The sequence below is a fragment of the Gossypium hirsutum genome, chromosome A12, assembly GCF_007990345.1.
Source record: "Gossypium hirsutum isolate 1008001.06 chromosome A12, Gossypium_hirsutum_v2.1, whole genome shotgun sequence".
NCBI classification, from domain to species: Eukaryota; Viridiplantae; Streptophyta; class Magnoliopsida; order Malvales; family Malvaceae; genus Gossypium; species Gossypium hirsutum.
In genome coordinates, this window is record NC_053435.1 from 87,848,068 (window position 1) to 87,867,496 (window position 19,429).

The 19,429-nt window shown below is 32.7% G+C and overlaps 1 protein-coding gene and 1 pseudogene across 1 annotated transcript; one reads left to right on the plus strand and one right to left on the minus strand.

Annotated features, from left to right (window-relative positions):
* The first annotated feature begins 458 nt into the window (after positions 1-458).
* LOC107934697 (cytochrome P450 CYP72A219) lies at positions 459-3,169 on the plus strand. The gene is made up of 5 exons (XM_016867187.2): positions 459-830; positions 1,420-1,640; positions 1,755-1,999; positions 2,095-2,476; positions 2,570-3,169. Exons 1-5 carry the CDS (start codon positions 569-571, stop codon positions 3,002-3,004), a joined length of 1,545 nt encoding a protein of 514 aa, XP_016722676.1. The 5' UTR covers positions 459-568; the 3' UTR covers positions 3,005-3,169.
* Positions 3,170-3,289: 120 nt separating this feature from the next.
* On the minus strand, positions 3,290-12,508 carry LOC107934709 (26S proteasome non-ATPase regulatory subunit 2 homolog A-like; annotated as a pseudogene).
* Positions 12,509-19,429: the final 6,921 nt, after the last annotated feature.

A 19,429-nucleotide genomic window follows, 5' to 3' on the forward strand; every position in this document is an offset into this window, starting at 1 on the left:
GTCTCCATGTCCAAAAAATTCTAATTAAAATAACTAAAATTATTTAATGTTACAAAAGAAAACAAAAGATTATGCATGGTTAAGGAAAGTAGATCATGTTAATATATATGAGTAAAATTTACGAGGGGCCAAATATAAAATTACCCCATTCTTTAAAAAATATGGTATTTAAAAGATTAGACAAACATAAAAATATTCTTTATTTTGGAATAGGATGCTAAAAATTAGGGAAGAAGAACCTAAGGAAATGATGTTTGAGTAAAACTCCATAACGTGTAAAGTAAGAATCTTGAATTAAGTTAAAAAAGAGAATATTGTCATTTCATTTACTTCAAATTTGGAAGTTTAATGCAATGATTGATTAATAAACCGACAAGACGAGAGAACTTCTTGCTATTGTAAACTGATGAACGTAGCTTTCACGAAGTTGTGGGACACAAAAAAGAAATATTTTATTATCCACCTTGCTTCATCAAAAGCTTTTAAAATCCTCCATATAAAGACTCGTTAGCTCCTTGCTATTTTCCCCAAACAAAGCTTTGAGACATCCTCCGTATCGTAGTTGAAGATGGCGGTTTTGATGTCAGTGGTTTATGGTGTGGCAATCGCCTGGACTCTCAAACTATTGTATGCCATTTGGTGGAAACCTAAAGCGATAGAGAAGAAGCTAAGGAAACAGGGCATCCATGGCTACCCCTACAAGTTGATTTACGGGAACACCACGGAGATGATGGAGTTAGCTAAGGAAAAAGAGTCGGAACCTGTGGAGCAGCCGCACGACATCGTACCTCGTATCAATCCTTTGCTTCATGATCTCGCCACTACTCACAGTATGTCATGTTGTTTACTGATATCAGTCGTTTTTTTATTTTTTATGTTGACAACCACTTTGAAAAAAAAAATCATATAGATCATTGCAATCGAAACCAGAAAAACCTAGAAATCTGTCATGGTTGTGACTTTTGCCATATATATTATATGGGATATTCAGTTGTACGTGGACAGCCGAAAGTGACAAATAGAGATTATAGTAGTTTCATATCGATATATTCTAGGTTGAATCAGCATAGAAATGAAGTTCTTCTCATGCTAAAAGACAAGTTCATTACATCACCCTTTGTTTAATTTTCTAGTTTGACGTTTAGGTATCTAACGTTCTGGATTTGTTAAACAAATAAAAATAAAACATGTAGAGTTAACCACCAAATAAGGGTATTGGGCTCTTGCTTGTACTTTAAGACGAACACAACACAAATTCTATGATCTCAGTCGAGACTGTCCAGTCATCTGTGTGCTTGCATCAGTGTTCAATATTTCTTTGAAAATTTTAAATGCATTGCATGCGGGTATGACGTTGGAATCCCTTAAAAGTAAAAACTTCACATCATATTACTTTATATGTTTTAACCATGCATGCAGAGAAATCGTTCGTTGTTTGGTATGGAACAACTCCTCGAGTGGCAATCATGGAGCCAAATTTGATAAAAGAGGTTCTGAACAACAAAACTGGTGATTTCCCAAAGCCAGAAATAAATTCATTCACTCAGCTGTTCGTAACTGGTCTTGCCAGCTATAATGGAGATAAATGGGCCAAACACAGGAAAATCGTTAATCCTGCCTTCCATGTAGAGAAGTTGAAGGTTATTATTTGCTTTTATATCTTTATATTATTTTATACTTGCTTTCTTTGTTTAGCATGTTTTAATTCAAGTAATATATATTGGAGACTTATTTGATGCTATTTGGGTGGCTAGCATATGTTGCCTGCATTTGTTGTCTGTCTGGACGAAATGATTTCCAAGTGGAGAAAGTTGGTGAACTTCATGGGGTCAAGCGAAGTGGATATGTCGGTTGAATTTCAAAACTTAACTGGGGATGTTATATCCAGAGCAGCTTTTGGCAGCAATTTCGAAGAAGGGAGGTTGATATTCCTTCTGCAAAAAGAACAAGGGCGGCTGTTTTTACAGTCCCAGATGAACATCAATTTCCCATTGTTAAGGTGCACCTTTTACCCCACATATGCAATTTGCTGACTCATTCACTATTTTTAAACATCGTTAAAATGGGTATCAATTTTCATTGCTTCTCCGTCAGGTTTCTTCCAACCAAAGTAAACAAGAGAATGGAGCACATAAACAGAGAAGTGGGATCCTTACTGAGAAGAATAATAGAAAAAAGAGAGAAATTTATAAGAGCAGGAGATCACAAGGACGATTTACTGGGCTTGCTCCTCAAGTCTAATCTCAATGAACTGGAAGTAAACAAGAATTCGGATGCAGGGATGAGCATGGCAGATGTGATTGAAGAGTGCAAGTTGTTTTACTTCGCTGGTCAGGAAACTACAGCCAATTTGTTGACTTGGACCATGATTGTGTTGAGCATGCATAATAAGTGGCAGGAGAGAGCCAGGGAAGAGGTGCTTCAAGTTTTTGGGAACAATAAACCCGATTATGATGACTTGAATCGCTTGAAGATAGTAAGTTTGATTAATATATATTATTTGAGCATGTATAGTCTTTCTTGCTTAATTTTGATGATTTAAGATTGTTATTTGTTTAAACGTCACTAGGTAAACATGATACTGCTAGAAGTAATGAGACTATATCCCTCAACGTCCCTGATTCGATGCACGAAGAAAGAGACGAAGCTGGGAGATATAAGTCTTCCAGCAGGGGTGCAACTGTTCATGCCATTGCACCTTGTGCATAGAGATAAAGAACAATGGGGAGAAGACGTGATGGAGTTCAAGCCAGAGAGATTTTCAGAAGGGATGTTTAAGGCAACGAAAGATAAAGTATCCTACTTCCCTTTCGGATGGGGCCCTAGAATATGCATTGGACAAAACTTTGCGATGCTTGAATCCAAATTGGCCATCGCCAAAATCTTGCAGAACTTCTCATTTCAACTATCTCCAACTTATACTCACGCCCCACATGCCGCTGTCACACTTCAACCTCGTTATGGTGCTCAAGTCATATTACATAAACTAGGAGAATGTGCGTAAGGCATGCTTGCTTTTCTATTCTCTCTATCTAAAACTACAACTTCATGCAACAATCTCATGTGAAAAAGCTCAAGCTTTTATGATTTTATACATATATAATTTTTAGTTTTTCTCTAGCTACTTGTAAAACATTAAGAAAAAAATTAATAATCGAGGTTTGCCTAATTCGGTTAAAACTTAAAACTACTTATCTATCTAATTTTATACTCTTTGATTGCTCGAATTTAAAAAAAAAAAACTCGTTTCTGATATTTAAACATGGAGTGTTTTTTTGAGTCTTGAATGGAATTAGAAGAACTAATGTTACATGTCTTTTTTTTTTTTTTACTTGTATCATTCTGAAGATAACAACCAAATTAGTATCCTCATTAACTGAAGCCAACCAAATACAAATAGTATGGGGAATGAAGGAATGAGTAATACATTATCGGCTACTATTCCACTTCAACCAAAATTAGGTTGTTTTAAGAAGTTCCCTAATTCCTGTCCACCCCCCATTCAACAATTCTATTTTAGGGAATAGAAACAAGCTGTTCACTAGAAAGAAATTAAGAAAGCTATAGCAATTAGAGATTATAAGAACCGGAGGTAGTCGTAAAGAAAAATTGGGAATTTTACTATACACAACAAATCATAAAGTGACCAGAAACTAGACGCTAACAACCTGCCATGCCTCCAAAATTCCAGCTATTAGCCTAATTATCTTTCATGTACTAGGTATTTTCTATCAAAATAATGTATCCCTCTAGGATGGGCGAGAAAGGGACATATCTGTACAAAATGGAATAGCGTTAGAGAAATCTTAAACCCATGCAACATCCCGCAAGTCACTCAGAAGCTAACTTACTTTTCAGTAGCCAGCTTTGTTTTCTCACTGGTAGCCAAAAGGATAGGGGTTGAATAGGTTTGGAAACTAGTGATAGTTTTGGGTCGGCCAACCTGGCCTACAACATCAACAGCCTTCCCCACCCGAACAGGGACTAAAATAGGTTCTAGGTTTTTGTCCAAAGTTATTAACATCCTTGGCTGTACAAGGAAACAACATTATATGAGACCAAGAAAACCTGCTGCATTAACAAACACATACCAACACTGGAAAGTAAGTAGCATATTGGTATACTAAAACAAACCTTCATTGCCAAAACAAGGTAGTAAAGAACAAAATGGTATTTCCCCAGAATAATAGATTTCATATCAAGACATGCATGCAGCATTGTAACCAAACCAGCAAGTGCAGTCCTGGTGATAACAAAAGACAACAAACTTTTCACAAGGTCCAACTAAAATGAAGTACGAAGTAGCATTTTACGGAAAGAAAGCCTCTCCTCTAAGTCAACGATGTATATAATTTTGTGAATGTTTGTTTATGTGGAAGAACTACTTACGGTGAACACAAACGGCGATCAGAATGATAGGGATTAAGTGTCAATAGACCCTTCACCATATGTACTAAACCTTGAGCAATTCGCACCTGCAAAAGCAATTCAGACTTAGTTTTTATAGCAAATGTACATGTATCGTGCAAGAAACTACAAAGATAAATACAAAAAAGACATATACAGAATAAAAGGCCAGGAACTCTGTAGGAAAAACTAGGAAGATTGCGAAGCATGCCATCTATGCGAGCATTATTAGTTCCGGCACTATCAAACCCAAGGAGATAACAGCAGCCTGTAGCACCAATATAAACACTTAAGTGGAAGCTGATCGAAAACAATAAAAAATATAGAGTTCAACCATATTACCATTGCAACTTCTAAATTTGTATCATGACTAAGCCTGCTTAAAGTGTCCATCATATTGACCTGTAGAATACACATGCAACAGATAAAATGGTGAGAAAGAGGCGTATCATAACAGCAGCAACAACAACAACAACAACAACAACAACAACAACAACAACAACAATAAAAATAACAACAACAACAACAACAACAACAACAACAACAACAACAACAACAATGACGACGAAAGATCAATAATCTCTCTGTAGCTTTCCCAACATTTTGAACTTAAATTTAGGATTTTAGAGTAAGGTACAGCAAATAGTGAAATAAGTAGTTCAGCAAGAAGTAATCAAATTACCTTTGGGTTTGATATACATAGAAGACCAAGAGCCAAAGGAACTGCTCGTCGGATTTTCTGCTCACTGTACTGCAAAAGATGCTTCAGTGAACGAATTGATATCTCAAGACCTACCTCTTCAGCCATTGCTACTATGGCAATTCCAAGCACAGCAAAACCCTGAGAGGCCTCAGCGTTTTCGAGATGTGAACAATGACCAAGAAGCTTCTGGACCTGCATATAATATAGTTTAGCCAAAATTGTGCTCTAATTTTAGTATTGAACAACATTTTAATGGATTTTAGAGAATACCGTCAAAATATTCCCAGTTCCGGCATGGGCACAAGAAAGGAGTGTGATATCAACGTAATTTTTCATCTTTTCAGAAAACAATTTTGAGACCTCCGAAGTGGCCTCCACACCTTTCTGTTAAGTAAGCATTTCTGAACAGTCAGGATATATCGTTCCAAATTAGCATATCACAGTAATCATTTAAGAGAAAAAAATATATATCAAGAAGCCCCGAGCAAGTTAATCACCTGCTTCCCAAGGTATATGAGACCAAGAGCAATGACTAGAAGCTGACTTTTGGGATGCCTTAGTTCTGACATAGTTCTGCCAGTTAAAGTATCTGCAATTGCTTGCGAAACCTCCTCATTACAGGAACCCACGTAAACCAAACCCAATGAAATGGCAGTAAAGGCAATCACATGTGGGGAACATTTTCATGTTTAAGTATCGCAGTTAGGCTATTAAGTATCTATCAATAACATTGGTAAGCGTTCTTTAGAATTACTTATGTACAGTCCACAATCTCATCCACAAAACAAAAGATGGATAGAATTGTTAAATGATGTGCATCCAATAAAAAATAGCAGGGGAGAGAGAGAGAAACCTGCTTATCTTGAGCACTTGCGTATGCAATCCCCAAACCCATAATTGCACCAATTTGGATTAAAGAATCTTTTTTATTTATATATTCACTCAGAAGTGCCAAAGCCTGAAAACAAAATATGACACATATAGCAGACATTATACTCTCTGTACAAACCAAGAGATGAAGAGTAGAAAGAAGCTCATAGGATCAAAATCATTAGTAACACTACAGTTGACGAGCCCAGCTCCTAAAAATGCTTTAGCAATCACGTAGTTATGATCGCTATGTAAATACTTACCAGTTTGAGCAAGCCCAGAGTCGACATCCTACAATAGAATCATGCCCTATTATTTGGAAATCTTAATATTTTAATTGAATTCCTAACAGGAACCTGAGTAACAGTTTATGCATACCCATATGAAGGCAAATTTTGTATTTTAATAAACATACCAAACTTTCTACAACACTAATCTTCGCATGTTCTTTGTTTTTGAAAATCCAATTTTTAGATAAACCATCACTTGAAGAGTCAGTCGGGTTTGTCATTAACGTATCCTACAGGGGAAACGTACTAATTGATAGAAAACAACTAAGCTCCTATGCTTTCATACTTTTAAGTTTTGCAAACCATACCTTTCCAAAACCCGCATTAACAAAAGCATTGTCAAATGTAGCAACCAAATTTTGTCCAGCTGAATTAACATTTGCACCAATAATAGTGCGACCATCAAGCAAGTGAGTTTAACAAAACCGCATATGCCAGTCATCAATTTGATGAAGCCAAAAAATTGCCAACACGAACAAAGTTAATGTAAATAAATCTTTACCGAGTGTTAAAGTCCAGACCTTATAGATATTTTCTAGACATTTAGGCTCCATAACCTCAAAATCACGAGTAAGGGTGAGATAACCTTCACTTAATTTAACATTGTTAATGATATTCTGTGACAGTTCTCTGTCATCCTCAACCATATCATCATTAAGTTCAAAATTAATCCCCTGCAAAAAGTAAATAAATTAATACCCTACTCTCCTACATGACTAACAATTCTAAAGAAATTTAAATTAAAAAAACCTAAATTTAAACATGAGAAAATAATCATCCATAATTAGAATAAACTATAAACCGCCTTACATACTCGGCAAAAAATAATTCAAACCTAGTGAGCATAAAGAATCAAGGCAAATTAAACGTAGAACTTACTTGTCGAGCAAGAATGTAGCAAAATTGCTTCTTCATCAGCAGATCATTACAAGAAGTGAACAACTCGCAAACATGCTATAAGAGCACATTCTAAATTGTTAGGAAGAAATAATAATTTCACAAATGAAACTCATACTAACATCTTGAGAAAGGTATTTCTCAAGAATGCTATATCGCATGAATCAGAGGAACATAACAGAAACAAACCTCCAGGTTGTTAAAGGAAAAGCGCAATCTGAAGTACACTTGAAAATTCGTAAAACATAAGATATATTGAGTGTACAATATCCATAAATAAAATGTCATCTGAATCCAGAAGATATCTGTGTATTGTCATTATGAAATGCCAAAATGAGGAGAGAAAGATGAATTGTAGCATTTATGCATGACACTAAATCATATACCCAGTTGAAAACTTCTAGTTCAGTACTTAAAACATAATAAATTTCGAAGATGATTGATGGAGAATACTCCATTAGAATTCACCAAAGAAGCATACAGTAGGAGAGCAACAAATAACACTTCCTATAAATTGCCTAATAAACGAGTTTTTCACAAGCTTTAATTTCCAGTTACGTCGCAGCACTGGTGAGGTATAGACAAGTTCTCCTGAAATTTGTAATATCAACATGCTCAGTTAAAGGCTCAAGATCGTCAACCTGCAATTGGATGTAAATCATATGTTTTGAGCTCTATAAAAGTAGGAGGGTCCTTAAATAAAAAACTTAAGGAAAAAAAAGTTGATGGATACCTCTATCAAGAGATCAACAGCTTCAGATTCAGTATTGTGCTGTACAAAACGTACAAATATATTAGAAACTGGAAAGCATGGAAAATACTGGAAAAAAAATTCTTTGGCGATACATCAATTGCTTGTTGATATGATAAGATAGCTAAACCTTCATGTGACAAGCAGCAATTTCTTCCATAAGCTTCATTAGATCGTCAACTGGGGCATCTTCACTCTGTATTGGCAGAAAAGCAAGTAAATATAATATTTCACCATTTAGGAGAAACCTATAGAGACAATTATTTTGAAGTGCATCACTCATAAGACTACTAAATGTCTATAGATCATTAGATTTCTAACTTGTCGCATCAGATACTCTTGCGGAATTTCTCCTGCCAAGATCCTGACAACACATAAATTAACAAGCAATGCCAAAAAGGTTCCTGCTAGGTTTTCCAACAACATGAGAAGGAAAAGATTCACATAGATCATTCCTAAGTTATGGATTCTAAGAAATGAAAGTTGGGTTAGCAAGACAGATAAACGTAAACTATTATCATGATCTAAACAAGTTCGGCCAGCAATAGCGAACGAAGCACTTGTTATACAAATTTTCCAGCAGCAAAGGAGTAAAATATAATAACTTATCAGACAGAATAAATGCTCACCTCACATATCCATTGCCCTATGAACCAATGTCGCCTTCTAACCCAACAATCTGTATTTTAACATCTCCTGTTTGATTTTCAAATAAAAGAAAAGATAGTAAATTTGGAGCAAAAGCAAGAGGGGATTGAGAAGATAAAACAAAAATTATGTAAGTATGAAAAAAAACTGAGGGTTACCTGCTTGCCCTTTTCAGACATGGTTAATGGCAACATAGACAATATATCAGCTAGGTATTTCTGTAAACAAATGAAAGTAATTTAATAATGTAGGATGTATGAAGAAAAAAGATATAACAAGAGAATAAAATTCTTAAAATAGAAAGAAGTTCTTGATTTTTAGAATAACTAATTAACAAACAAACAAAACTACTGAAACCAATAATTAAATTCCCTAAATTTCATATATAAAGCAATAATTTCATGTATATTACCAACAAAGTCCCAATATTAAATAATGACTCCATCATAATCATCCTTACCTGCATTGCTTAGCCAAATTACATTTACAAAATATATAATGAAAGATCATTAAAGAAAAACAAGTAATACCTTCAAATCTGAATCAAGCATAGTCTCATAAAATGCCTTTAGGGTTCCATAATGGGGGCGAAGAAACTTCAACAGCTTTGGAACATAAGTCATGGAGCTGATTGAGGTGCAGACTTCTTGCCTAAAAAGGATATAAAACCAAACTGTAAAAATGATGCTATATTTCAACATTGGAACTACTCCCACAAACAATAAAACTCATACAAACACCACAATTTGATACATTGATGCATCATCCTGATCAAATGTTAAAAATACATATAAGCATTCAACGAAGACCGTTGAACTGTAAAATAAACTCTTATTTCCTCTACATTTTTTTACTTCAAATTCATAAATAATTGATTACCTCATGCTCTTAAGAGCTGCTTTCTGGACTTCAGGATCAACATCATATATTCTTTCTATGTATAACTCCAACTGTTGCTTCAGAGCCAAGTCTTCTTCCAATTGTGCATGCTAAGAAAACAAAAACCACCCAAGTTATAAAACAAAATAAAAACAAATGGATAAAGATAACTAAAGCATAAACTCGAAACGGGGACTCACAAGATCCTCCTTCTTGTTAACATCTTTCTTCTTGGTATCCTTGGACAGAGGCTTTGTCTGGGTGGTTCCTGTTCCATTTTCTATGTAACGACCCGAAATTTATGATTAACAGAAAGAGTATTATCGGGTCTCCGTTTTTGAAAAACGAATTCGTAAATATTTATTAAAAATATTTACGAAGTTAATTGAGTAGTTAATTAAGGTTAATTAGGTATAAGGATTAAATTGAATAAATGGTAAATGTTTAATTATAGATTAAAATAAAATAAAGGGGATTAAATAGGAAATTATGCCTATTTCATTAGGTGAGGCGACAATTGGGAAGAAAAATCTAAGATTTTTTCTTAGAATATATATTATATGAAATTATTATTATTATTTATTATTATGCTTTTCTATTTAAATATTATTATTAATATTATTACATTATGAAATAAAATAAATTAAGACAAATTTATGGTGATAAGATGGTACAAGTGTAATAATGTATACACTTGTATTATAATTATTTATTTACTTAAAATTTAAGTTAAAAGATATTCATTAATTAAATAATTATTTGTATGATAAATAAATAAAAGAAAGATAAATGAATGGTAATGATAATATTCAAATGTAAAAATATTTATATGTACAATTGTGATATATGTATTTGTTATTAAATAGATATTTATTATAATTATTATAGTTTTATATTAAATTATTAAAATGAAGACAATCGTATAATGATTAATGGTACATGTGTAATATATATATATAAATACATTTGTAATAAAATGAAATATTTTCTTATAATTTAAGTAAAAAATATTTATGAATTAAATATTATTATTATATTATATTATAATTATAATGTATTATTATTATTATTATTAATATTATTAACATATATATATATGAAATAAAGTAAAATAACAAAAGAAACAAAAGGAGGAAAGAAACAGAAGCATTCGAAATAGGGAGAAAGGAAAGAAGAAAAGAAAAAGAAAAGGAAAAGCTAAAGTTTTAAAGCTTGGAGTTTAATTTGGTAAGTCAATTAAGTTCTTTTCTTTTAATTTTGATGTTTTAGAAGTTTTAGAACAAAGTTTTGTAGAAATTAAGTTGAGATTTTGGAAGTTCTTAGGTTTTTGAGTATAGTTCATGTTGAACAAATGATTGAATTAGAGATTAAATTGATAGAATTCTTATTTAGAATTGATTAAATGATTAAATTGTAAAGTAAGTTATAAGTTTTTTATTTGAAGGACTAAATTGAAAAAAATTGAAATTAGGGTTTTATCATGAACATTGGATATTTATGTTGAATATGATAAGAAATTGAGTAGAAATAAAGTATGAATTGAGTTAGAAAAGTAAGACTTAGTTAGGATCAAATTGAAAATAATGTAGAAATTGAATAGAAATTCAATTATTCAATATAAATTAGTGTTGTATTAATGACTATAAAAATTGTTTTAATTTTCGTAGCTAACGTTGTTTCAGAAAACCTTGGCTAAGGAAGGAAAAGGCAAAATCAACGAGGGTTAGCTCAGAAATTACTGTTTGTATTTCTATAATCCTGAACTTAATATTTAATTGTTGAAATTATTATTTAATATGTATCGTAAGTGCATCGAGATGATTATTTGAATTGGAGTGAATATTGGTTGAAATTGAAAAGTGAATTTAATTATTAATTGTTGTATTTTGATTAAATCTTATGGTAAGTAATTTAGGTGAGAATTATTTGTATTGTGTTTTACAATTGAAATGGATTGATTTGGTATGTGATAAATTTATTGAATTTATATGGATATATGTGATTGATGTGGAAATTGAATATTGAATGTATGTTATATTGAAAATTAAATTGATTGGGAATGTGATGAAATAAATATGAATATGTGATTAATGTGGAATTTGGAATATTTGTTACTGAAAAGTGAAATGAATTGTATTGAATATATGAATTTATGTGATTAATTAAAATGTGTATTGATTGGAACAATTGAACGTGAATTGAATACCCTATTAACTGTATCGAGCTAGTCGGATATAGTTGGCATGCCATAGAATTGGAAGTGTTTAGGGATACTTCGACCTTGAGTCGATGAGGCACTATAAGTGTCGTACTGTTACTTCGACTTCGAGTCTATGAGGCACCATGTGTGTCATTCTGCTACTGTTAATCGGTTTAATCCGATGAGGTCTGAGTACCGTACTGTTATTGTTTTCTTCGGCAAAGCCGATGAGGCACTGAGTGTCGTACTAGTATGTTGGTTGGATCCGTGTATCCGTCAATGTCTAAGTCATGTTAATAGGGGTAAATAAAAATACTAAATGACTGATTTCTTTAATGATTGATTGTTACTGAATAATAAAGATCAATTGATCATTACCGAAAAATACTGACTATTATTGAAATGGATAAGTACAGAATACTAATGAGAAGGGAATAGTTGAATATTATTTATTGATATTGAACAATGAACTGAAGTATGAGTGAGACATATGAATTATGTATCTTTGAACTTATCTATGAATGGAAAGCATTATTGTTAAGATGATTTGTGAATTTATTTTGGAAAGCTAATAAGGTCAGTAGATGAGAAAAATTGAGTGAATTATAAAGGATTTATCTTTGTAGTGAACAATTATATATAATTGTGATTGTCATATGATTTTTAAGTGTATCTTATATTATTAAGTGTTCAAATTATAGAAATACCACTGAGTTCATACTCAGTGTATGGTTTGTTTTCGTGCACAGGATAGATTAAAGTCAGACCGTTGAATCAGCATCCCAAGTCAATCCTGAACTCAACGTGGTGAAGTATATTAATTATTGGTAATGACATGTACCTAAAATGTCTATGTGTGTCATTTTGGATTGTCAAGGTAAGGATGAAATAAGTAAATTTGGATTTGGTAATAGTATATGATAGGAATTGGCTTATTTGGTAAAAAATTTGAACTATTTGATAATGTATGTGAAATACTTAAAAAGATTCATCATATAAGCATGTAAAATGTATAATTTGACATGTTTTGAGTAGGTTTGAATGTGATTTAAAGTGATTGAACTGAATTGACTAGTAATGCCTTGTAATCCTGTTCCGAGGACGGATAAGGGTTAGGGGGTGTTACATTCCAGATAAGCCATGACAATTAGGGTACAAGGTTTCTAACTTTCCGGTTAGGAGTGTGTTAGAGTATAGAAAAGGACTCTGTTAATCTGTTATTGTTATAGTTTGTTGTACAGGCTGTTATGCTGTTAGTGAAATTGTTAGCAGCAGTTACTCATACACATTTGTATAAATACTATCGATGTACTGATTGAATTCAAGATATAATACTAGTGCATTCTTTGCATATTCAATTTTCTTTGTTCAACTTTCTACAAATATTAACAGAGTGGGAATGGGAGTGGGAACGAGAATGAGAACGAGAGTGGAGTGTGTGACTTTATACCTTTTAGATTCGAGTATGGGCTCGCTTCGAATCAAAAAATAACTTTACTCATTTTAAAATGTTGAGTTAAATTTTACTTAATTAATTTTTTTTTACTTTTATTTTGATATTTTATTATATATTTTCTAAATAGTCAAACAGGATAATTAAAAGATTGATTTAGCAGCTTATAAAACATCTACAATTTTTATAATATACTCGCGCCCAAATACTGCTGTCACACTTCAACCTCGATATGGTGCTCAAGTCATATTACATAAACTAGGAGAATGTGCATGAGGTATGCTTGCTTTTCTATTCTCTCTATCTAAAACTACAGCTACGGTAACATCTCATGTGAAAAAGCTCAAGCTTTTATGATTTTATACATATATAATTTTTAGAAGAATTAATGTTACAGGTCTTTTTTTTTTTTTACTTGTATCATTCTGAAAATAATAACCAAATTAGTATCCTCATTAACTGAAGCCAACCAAATACAAATAGTATAGGGAATGAAGGAATGAGTGATACATTTATTGGTTACCATTCCACTTCAATCAAAATCAGGTTGTCGTAAGAAGTTCAATAATTCCCGTCCAGCCCCATTCAACAATTCTACTACAAGGTATAGAAACAAGCTATTCTTTCTGACAGTGAAAGCACGTAAGAACATCTTCTATTGTTTAAAATCCTCGAATATTGTTTTTACTCATTTTCATCCGCTGGATCATTGTTGTTATAGTCAATACTATCTTAAATATATATATATATATTCCTTTCAAATTACTTTTTAGCCTCTCTGAAAAGCTTAAGAAGGAGAGAAACCAACTTTAAAGGCTGTCGAAGATTTTGTCATCAAAGCGAAGAAGCTGGAGAATGATTTACAGAGGTAAGTCACATCTAGTTCTTCTCCTTTCAAATTACTTTTTAGCCTCTTTGAAAAGCTTAAGAAGGAGAGAAACCAATCCACCTTAAAGGCGGCCGAAGATTTTGTCATCAAAGCAAAGAAGCTGGAGAATGATTTACAGAGGTAAGTCACATCTAGTTCTTCTCACCAATATCTTTTATGCATAATATTTCATTTGTTAGTCTTTTGCAACATCATTATTAATGTGAACACCATGTTTATGAATTATGAAGTTCAATGTTTTATGGTAAGAGCTTCCCCTCACAAACCACCCATTAAATTTGATCATATTGTTATCATCGAAGTGTGCTGCATGTGTTTCCTGGTTATGTTCCTGTAGTCCTTTGACCTGAAGGGACAACGTCTTGCTAGTTCAATGGATGAAATGACTGATAATTATACGCCTTATTTAGAATCATCGGACATGAATTTAAGGGTTTACTTAGGCCTCTAATTATTCGTGTACTTAATTATATATTCTTTTTTATTCACCCATCAATTATTTTGCCTTAAGCTACTTTTATGACCATGCCAGTTATCTTCCAATGTTTCCTATTTGTTATGCAGCCTGGACAAGAGAGCCTCAATCTTGGACCTAAGATTGGAATGTCAGGATCTAGAGAAGATTTCCATCATCAATCATTTCGCCAAGTTTCATGGTTGTGGGCAAGCTGACGGCACTGAGACCTCATTGTCCTCTGATGCAATTGCTAGGTTTCACAAATTCTTCTCCCAGAGATACGTAATTGCACTCCTAAGGCCCCGTAATCTCCTTGACAGGGTACAATGTCTTTCCCTTTGATCATTACTTGATTGACTTTTCCCTCTTTTGTTTTTTTGGCCAATTATCTTCTCATCCCTCAGTGGATCTCTACTCCAAAATTTCAAAGCAATGGAGGTTCTTAGATCATTGCCTGCCATTGCAGGCCATTTGTATCATTTTCCTCAGAATTATATAAGAGTTTATCATTGAATATACTTGTCTGAAAATCTTGCGAGAAAGTGAGGGGTAAACCCCCTAATTTTTGGGTAAAATGGGGGAAGAGCAAAGCTCAGTTTGAATTATTTTTGAAACATGTAGCTGAATATTCTTAAGGTAAAAATTAAGTGTATTTGTTAAAGCCTTTTGGATGCCTCATTCATAAGTAAAGGGTTTCTTTACATATCTCTAATCTTTCTTTTTATCCTCTTTGAGACTGAAAGGGATTGGAATTAGTTTGAGAATTGCTGATGTTTATAATGTGTCCAAAGACTTCACAAAGTTCTTTAACGTGAAATAAATCTTAGACTTTATTATCATTGTCATTGTCGTGGTCATCATCATCATATAGGTTGCTTTAGCTTATCTCCGTGTTGTTGTTACATGATTCTTGAATTGTTGTTGTTATTATTAGGGATAATATAATTTTTGGCCCCTAACTTGGAAATTAGGTCTATTTTGGTACCTAAACTTTACAATTAGATCCACTTTGGTACTTGTACTCTTTTTTGATCCACTTTTATACTTGAACTTTGCAACTAGATTCATTTTGGTCATTGAACTTGAAAAATATAGAAGTTTGACACCTGTTCAACTACTAGCTTTTGTCCTAGTTTTCGATTTTGACTAGTTTCGAGCAATTTTCAATTCAATCAGTTTAATCCCTTTGTTTGGACTAATATACTGATTGGTTCTCAGTCCAACCGGTTCAGTCGACCAATCCATTCTTGTTCCAATTTTGATGGAATTCAGTTCAAGGACCAAAATGGATCTAGTTGTCAAATTTAGACACCAAAGTGAATAAAAAAAAGTATAAGTACCAAATTGAATTTAGTTGGCAAGTTCAAGGGAAAGAAATATATTATTACTTACTATCTATTTGTTAATTTAGTCCTTGTCATCACTATCAAATTTTTACAAAAATTTCAAATTACTCAATTTAGTCCCTAAAATTGGGACAAACATAACTTTCAATTTAAAGCCTCGAATTAAAATCTCTTTTCACCAAAACTCATTAGGAACCCTCTATTTTGTATCTCTACCAAATATTTATGAAAATTTTGTATTTTATTCAATTTGGTCCCTAATATACGAAACTAACAATTAAGCTATACAATTTAGTCTCTAAAATCGGGACAATCATAACTTTCAATATAAAGCCTCGAATTAAAATCTGATTTCACCAAAACTCATTAGGGATCCTCTATTTTGTATCCATACAAAAAATTTATTACAATATTTCATTTTATTCAATTTGGTCTCTAATATACGAAACTAACAATTAAGCTTTACAATTTAGTCATTTTCTTAAACTAAGCTTAATTTCTATCAATTTAGCACCTAAATCATCCAATTCTCAATAATAGAATCTTAACAAAACTTCACCAATTGATCAAATTGATCCTTGGATTAGCTAAATCAAGCTCCTAATGTAAAAAAAAAATAAATATAAAAATCAAAGAAAAATTGGCTGGGGACATGTAAAAATGGTCGAATGTTAAAAGCCAAGCTTCCCAAACCCTTCAATTGTGGGTAATGAAAGATGATGATGAAGAAGAAGATGTTCCATCTTTTCCCACTATCACATTATATATATACTAGATTTAATCTTAATTAAACTTTATTAATTAACTTAATCATGTTTAATTAAGTTTTTATCCTTAATTAACTTAAACTAATGGCATATAACATCAAACCCCACTAAAATCTATTGTAATTTGGTTTATTTTACATTTTAATCCTTTTTTTAATTGCTATTTAAGTCCCCAAGCTTTATCCTAATTAAAAACCTATAGTGATTAAAATTTTATAATTTAGTCCCTAAGCCTGAATTACTCACAATTTCGGCTAAATCACTTAACCAAGTTTCAATTCATCAATAAAATAACTCCGTAAATATTCTTATTAAATATTTACGAGCTTAATTTACAAAAACGGGGTCTCAAAACCGCATTTCCTGACACCATTGGAAACCGGATCGTTACATGTTGAAATTGCATTTTTGTAGCTGATCGCGTGATTTCGTGATAGGTTTTAAATATTTATAATTAATCATTTTTGAAACTAACTATTATCGCGATGTAGGCAAGTGTACCTATCGAACAGTAGTATAGTTTTAGCAAGACCGGATTGTCGAACCCAAAGAAACTAAAAGTACTAGTAATGACTGTCTTTTTATTATCTAGCCTAAGAATAAAGAGGTTTTGTTTTAACTAACTAATTATCTAAACTAAGAATTCACAGAGAATAGAATTGGGGAATTGCTTTTGGGAAAATCGATTGAATTAAGACAATACCTAAGGAAAAATCCACTTAGACTGTACTTGTTATTCTAGCTCCGAATCGGATGATTTATTCATTTAACTTGTTCCGTAGAGATCCCTAAGTTATGTTATTATCCCTATTCAAGACTAATAAAGTCTAATCCCTAAATTGAATAATTGAGACCTTTCTCTAATTAACACCCTAGGGTTACATTAACTCGATCTATGGATCCCCTTATTAGGTTTCACCCTAATCCGGCAAAATCTTGTCACCCTATGTCTAGGCGCGCAAACAACTCCGCTTAATTATTACAAATGTACTCTTAGACAGGGTTTATTCCTCCTCCAAATAAGAGCTTATCTTGAATCAGTATCCTGGGATATCAAAACAAGAATTAAGAACACATAATTAAGAACAAGCTAAATATTTATCATACAATTCAGAAAATAATAACAAGATTCATCTTAGGTTTCATTCACCTTAGAAATTTTAGGGGTTTTGTAACGCCCCGTACCCGAGACCGTCGCCGGAGTCGAACACGAGGTGTTAACAGACTTAATTCATTACTTAAACAGCTTAAATAATTTATTTTTAAAATTTTCAGTCAAGCTAGCAATCTGCATCACAGTCGCTTAAAAATTCATATCTCGAGTTACAAAACTCGGAATCCAATTCCGTAAATTTTCCCTAAAACTAGACTCATATATCTATTTACTAATTTTTTTCTATAATTTTTGGTCTAGCAAATTAGTACAGTTTATTAGTTAAAGTCTCCCCTGTTTTAGGGTTTGACTGCTCTGACCTCTGTGTATTACGAATTAGATATCTCCTTGTACAGAGTTTCAATGACTATACTGTTTGTTTATAATAAAACTAGACTCAATAAGGAATCTGTACATATAAATCATGACTTATAATTATCTTTTAGAAATTTATGGTGAATTTCCAAAGTCAGAACAGGGGATCCAGAAATCGCTCTGGACCTGTTTCACAAAATTTAAACATCTCATAAAATATAACTCATATACCTGTTTTGTTCCATCCATATGAAAATAGAATCATAATTCTTCAATTCCATATTTTATTCATCATCTAATTGTATCTCTACTATTTTTAATGATTTTTCAAACTCACATCACTGTTGCTGTCTGAATCTATTTTATGGTAAATTTTACCTATTTCATGGTTTCTATGGATTAGCTAGCAATTTAGCATACATAACACCAAATATGATCATGATTAGCCATTCCAATGGCTAATCATTACCAAGTATTTCCATACCACTCAATAACCATATCATAAGACCATATATACAAAATGATTATAATGCTATACATGCCATACTCAAAATATACAAGCCATTATGCCAAGATGGTATACGGATAGTGTGAGTGTGCCTCCGACCGTTCCCGATTTCCGAGCTGGCTTGTCAACACTACAAGGAATGAAAAGGAGGGAGTAAGCATAAATTCTTAGTAAGCTCATATGCAAATAGAAAGTAACACAACTATATACGCAAACATAAAACATCATTTGCATAATCATCACCGAGACATTCATATCACATTTTCATTTATCATCTTACCATATTGTTGTTATATCGAGTTTTCAACCCGAGGGTTAAGTACATACCTGTTCAAAGTATTCATTTCACAACACTTACCAATACGTCCCTTTCATCTCGAGTATTCCTCCATTTGAGTAGAATTTTACCCGTTGAACACATCGGAATATAATTCGGATACATGGAAAGTTTGCACATAAGTGCCACATATGTAGCCAAGCTACCATGTAACCCGCCCATAAGTGAACTCGGACTCAACTCAATGAGCTCAGGCGTTCGCATCCATAAGTGAACTTGGACTCAACTCAACGAGCTCGGATGCCTAGTTACATCTCTCGAACTCGGACTCAACTCAACGAGTTCGGACATTCGCATCCATAAGTGAACTCGGACTCAACTCAACGAGTTCGGATGCCCAAATATCCTAGTGATATGTCACTTTTATCCTAATCCATTCCTAAGGTTCAACGGGACCTTTTTCCCAATCATGTGTCTCAACCATCTTCTACGGAATGCCGTTACCGATACTCGGTAGTATTTCACATTTTTCAAGTATATCACATAATTTGACATATTAACAAACAATTATCACAGTATAATATTTCATAATAATTATCATATCATTTAAATAAAATTA

Bases quoted from the DNA above. Each gene is read 5' to 3' on its own strand.
- LOC107934697 (XM_016867187.2), top strand. From the start codon at position 569: ATGGCGGTTTTGATGTCAGTGGTTTATGGTGTGGCAATCGCCTGGACT. The intron at 831-1,419 runs GTATGTCATGTT...CCATGCATGCAG, and splicing joins TGATCTCGCCACTACTCACA to AGAAATCGTTCGTTGTTTGG. The intron at 1,641-1,754 runs GTTATTATTTGC...TTGGGTGGCTAG, and splicing joins TCCATGTAGAGAAGTTGAAG to CATATGTTGCCTGCATTTGT.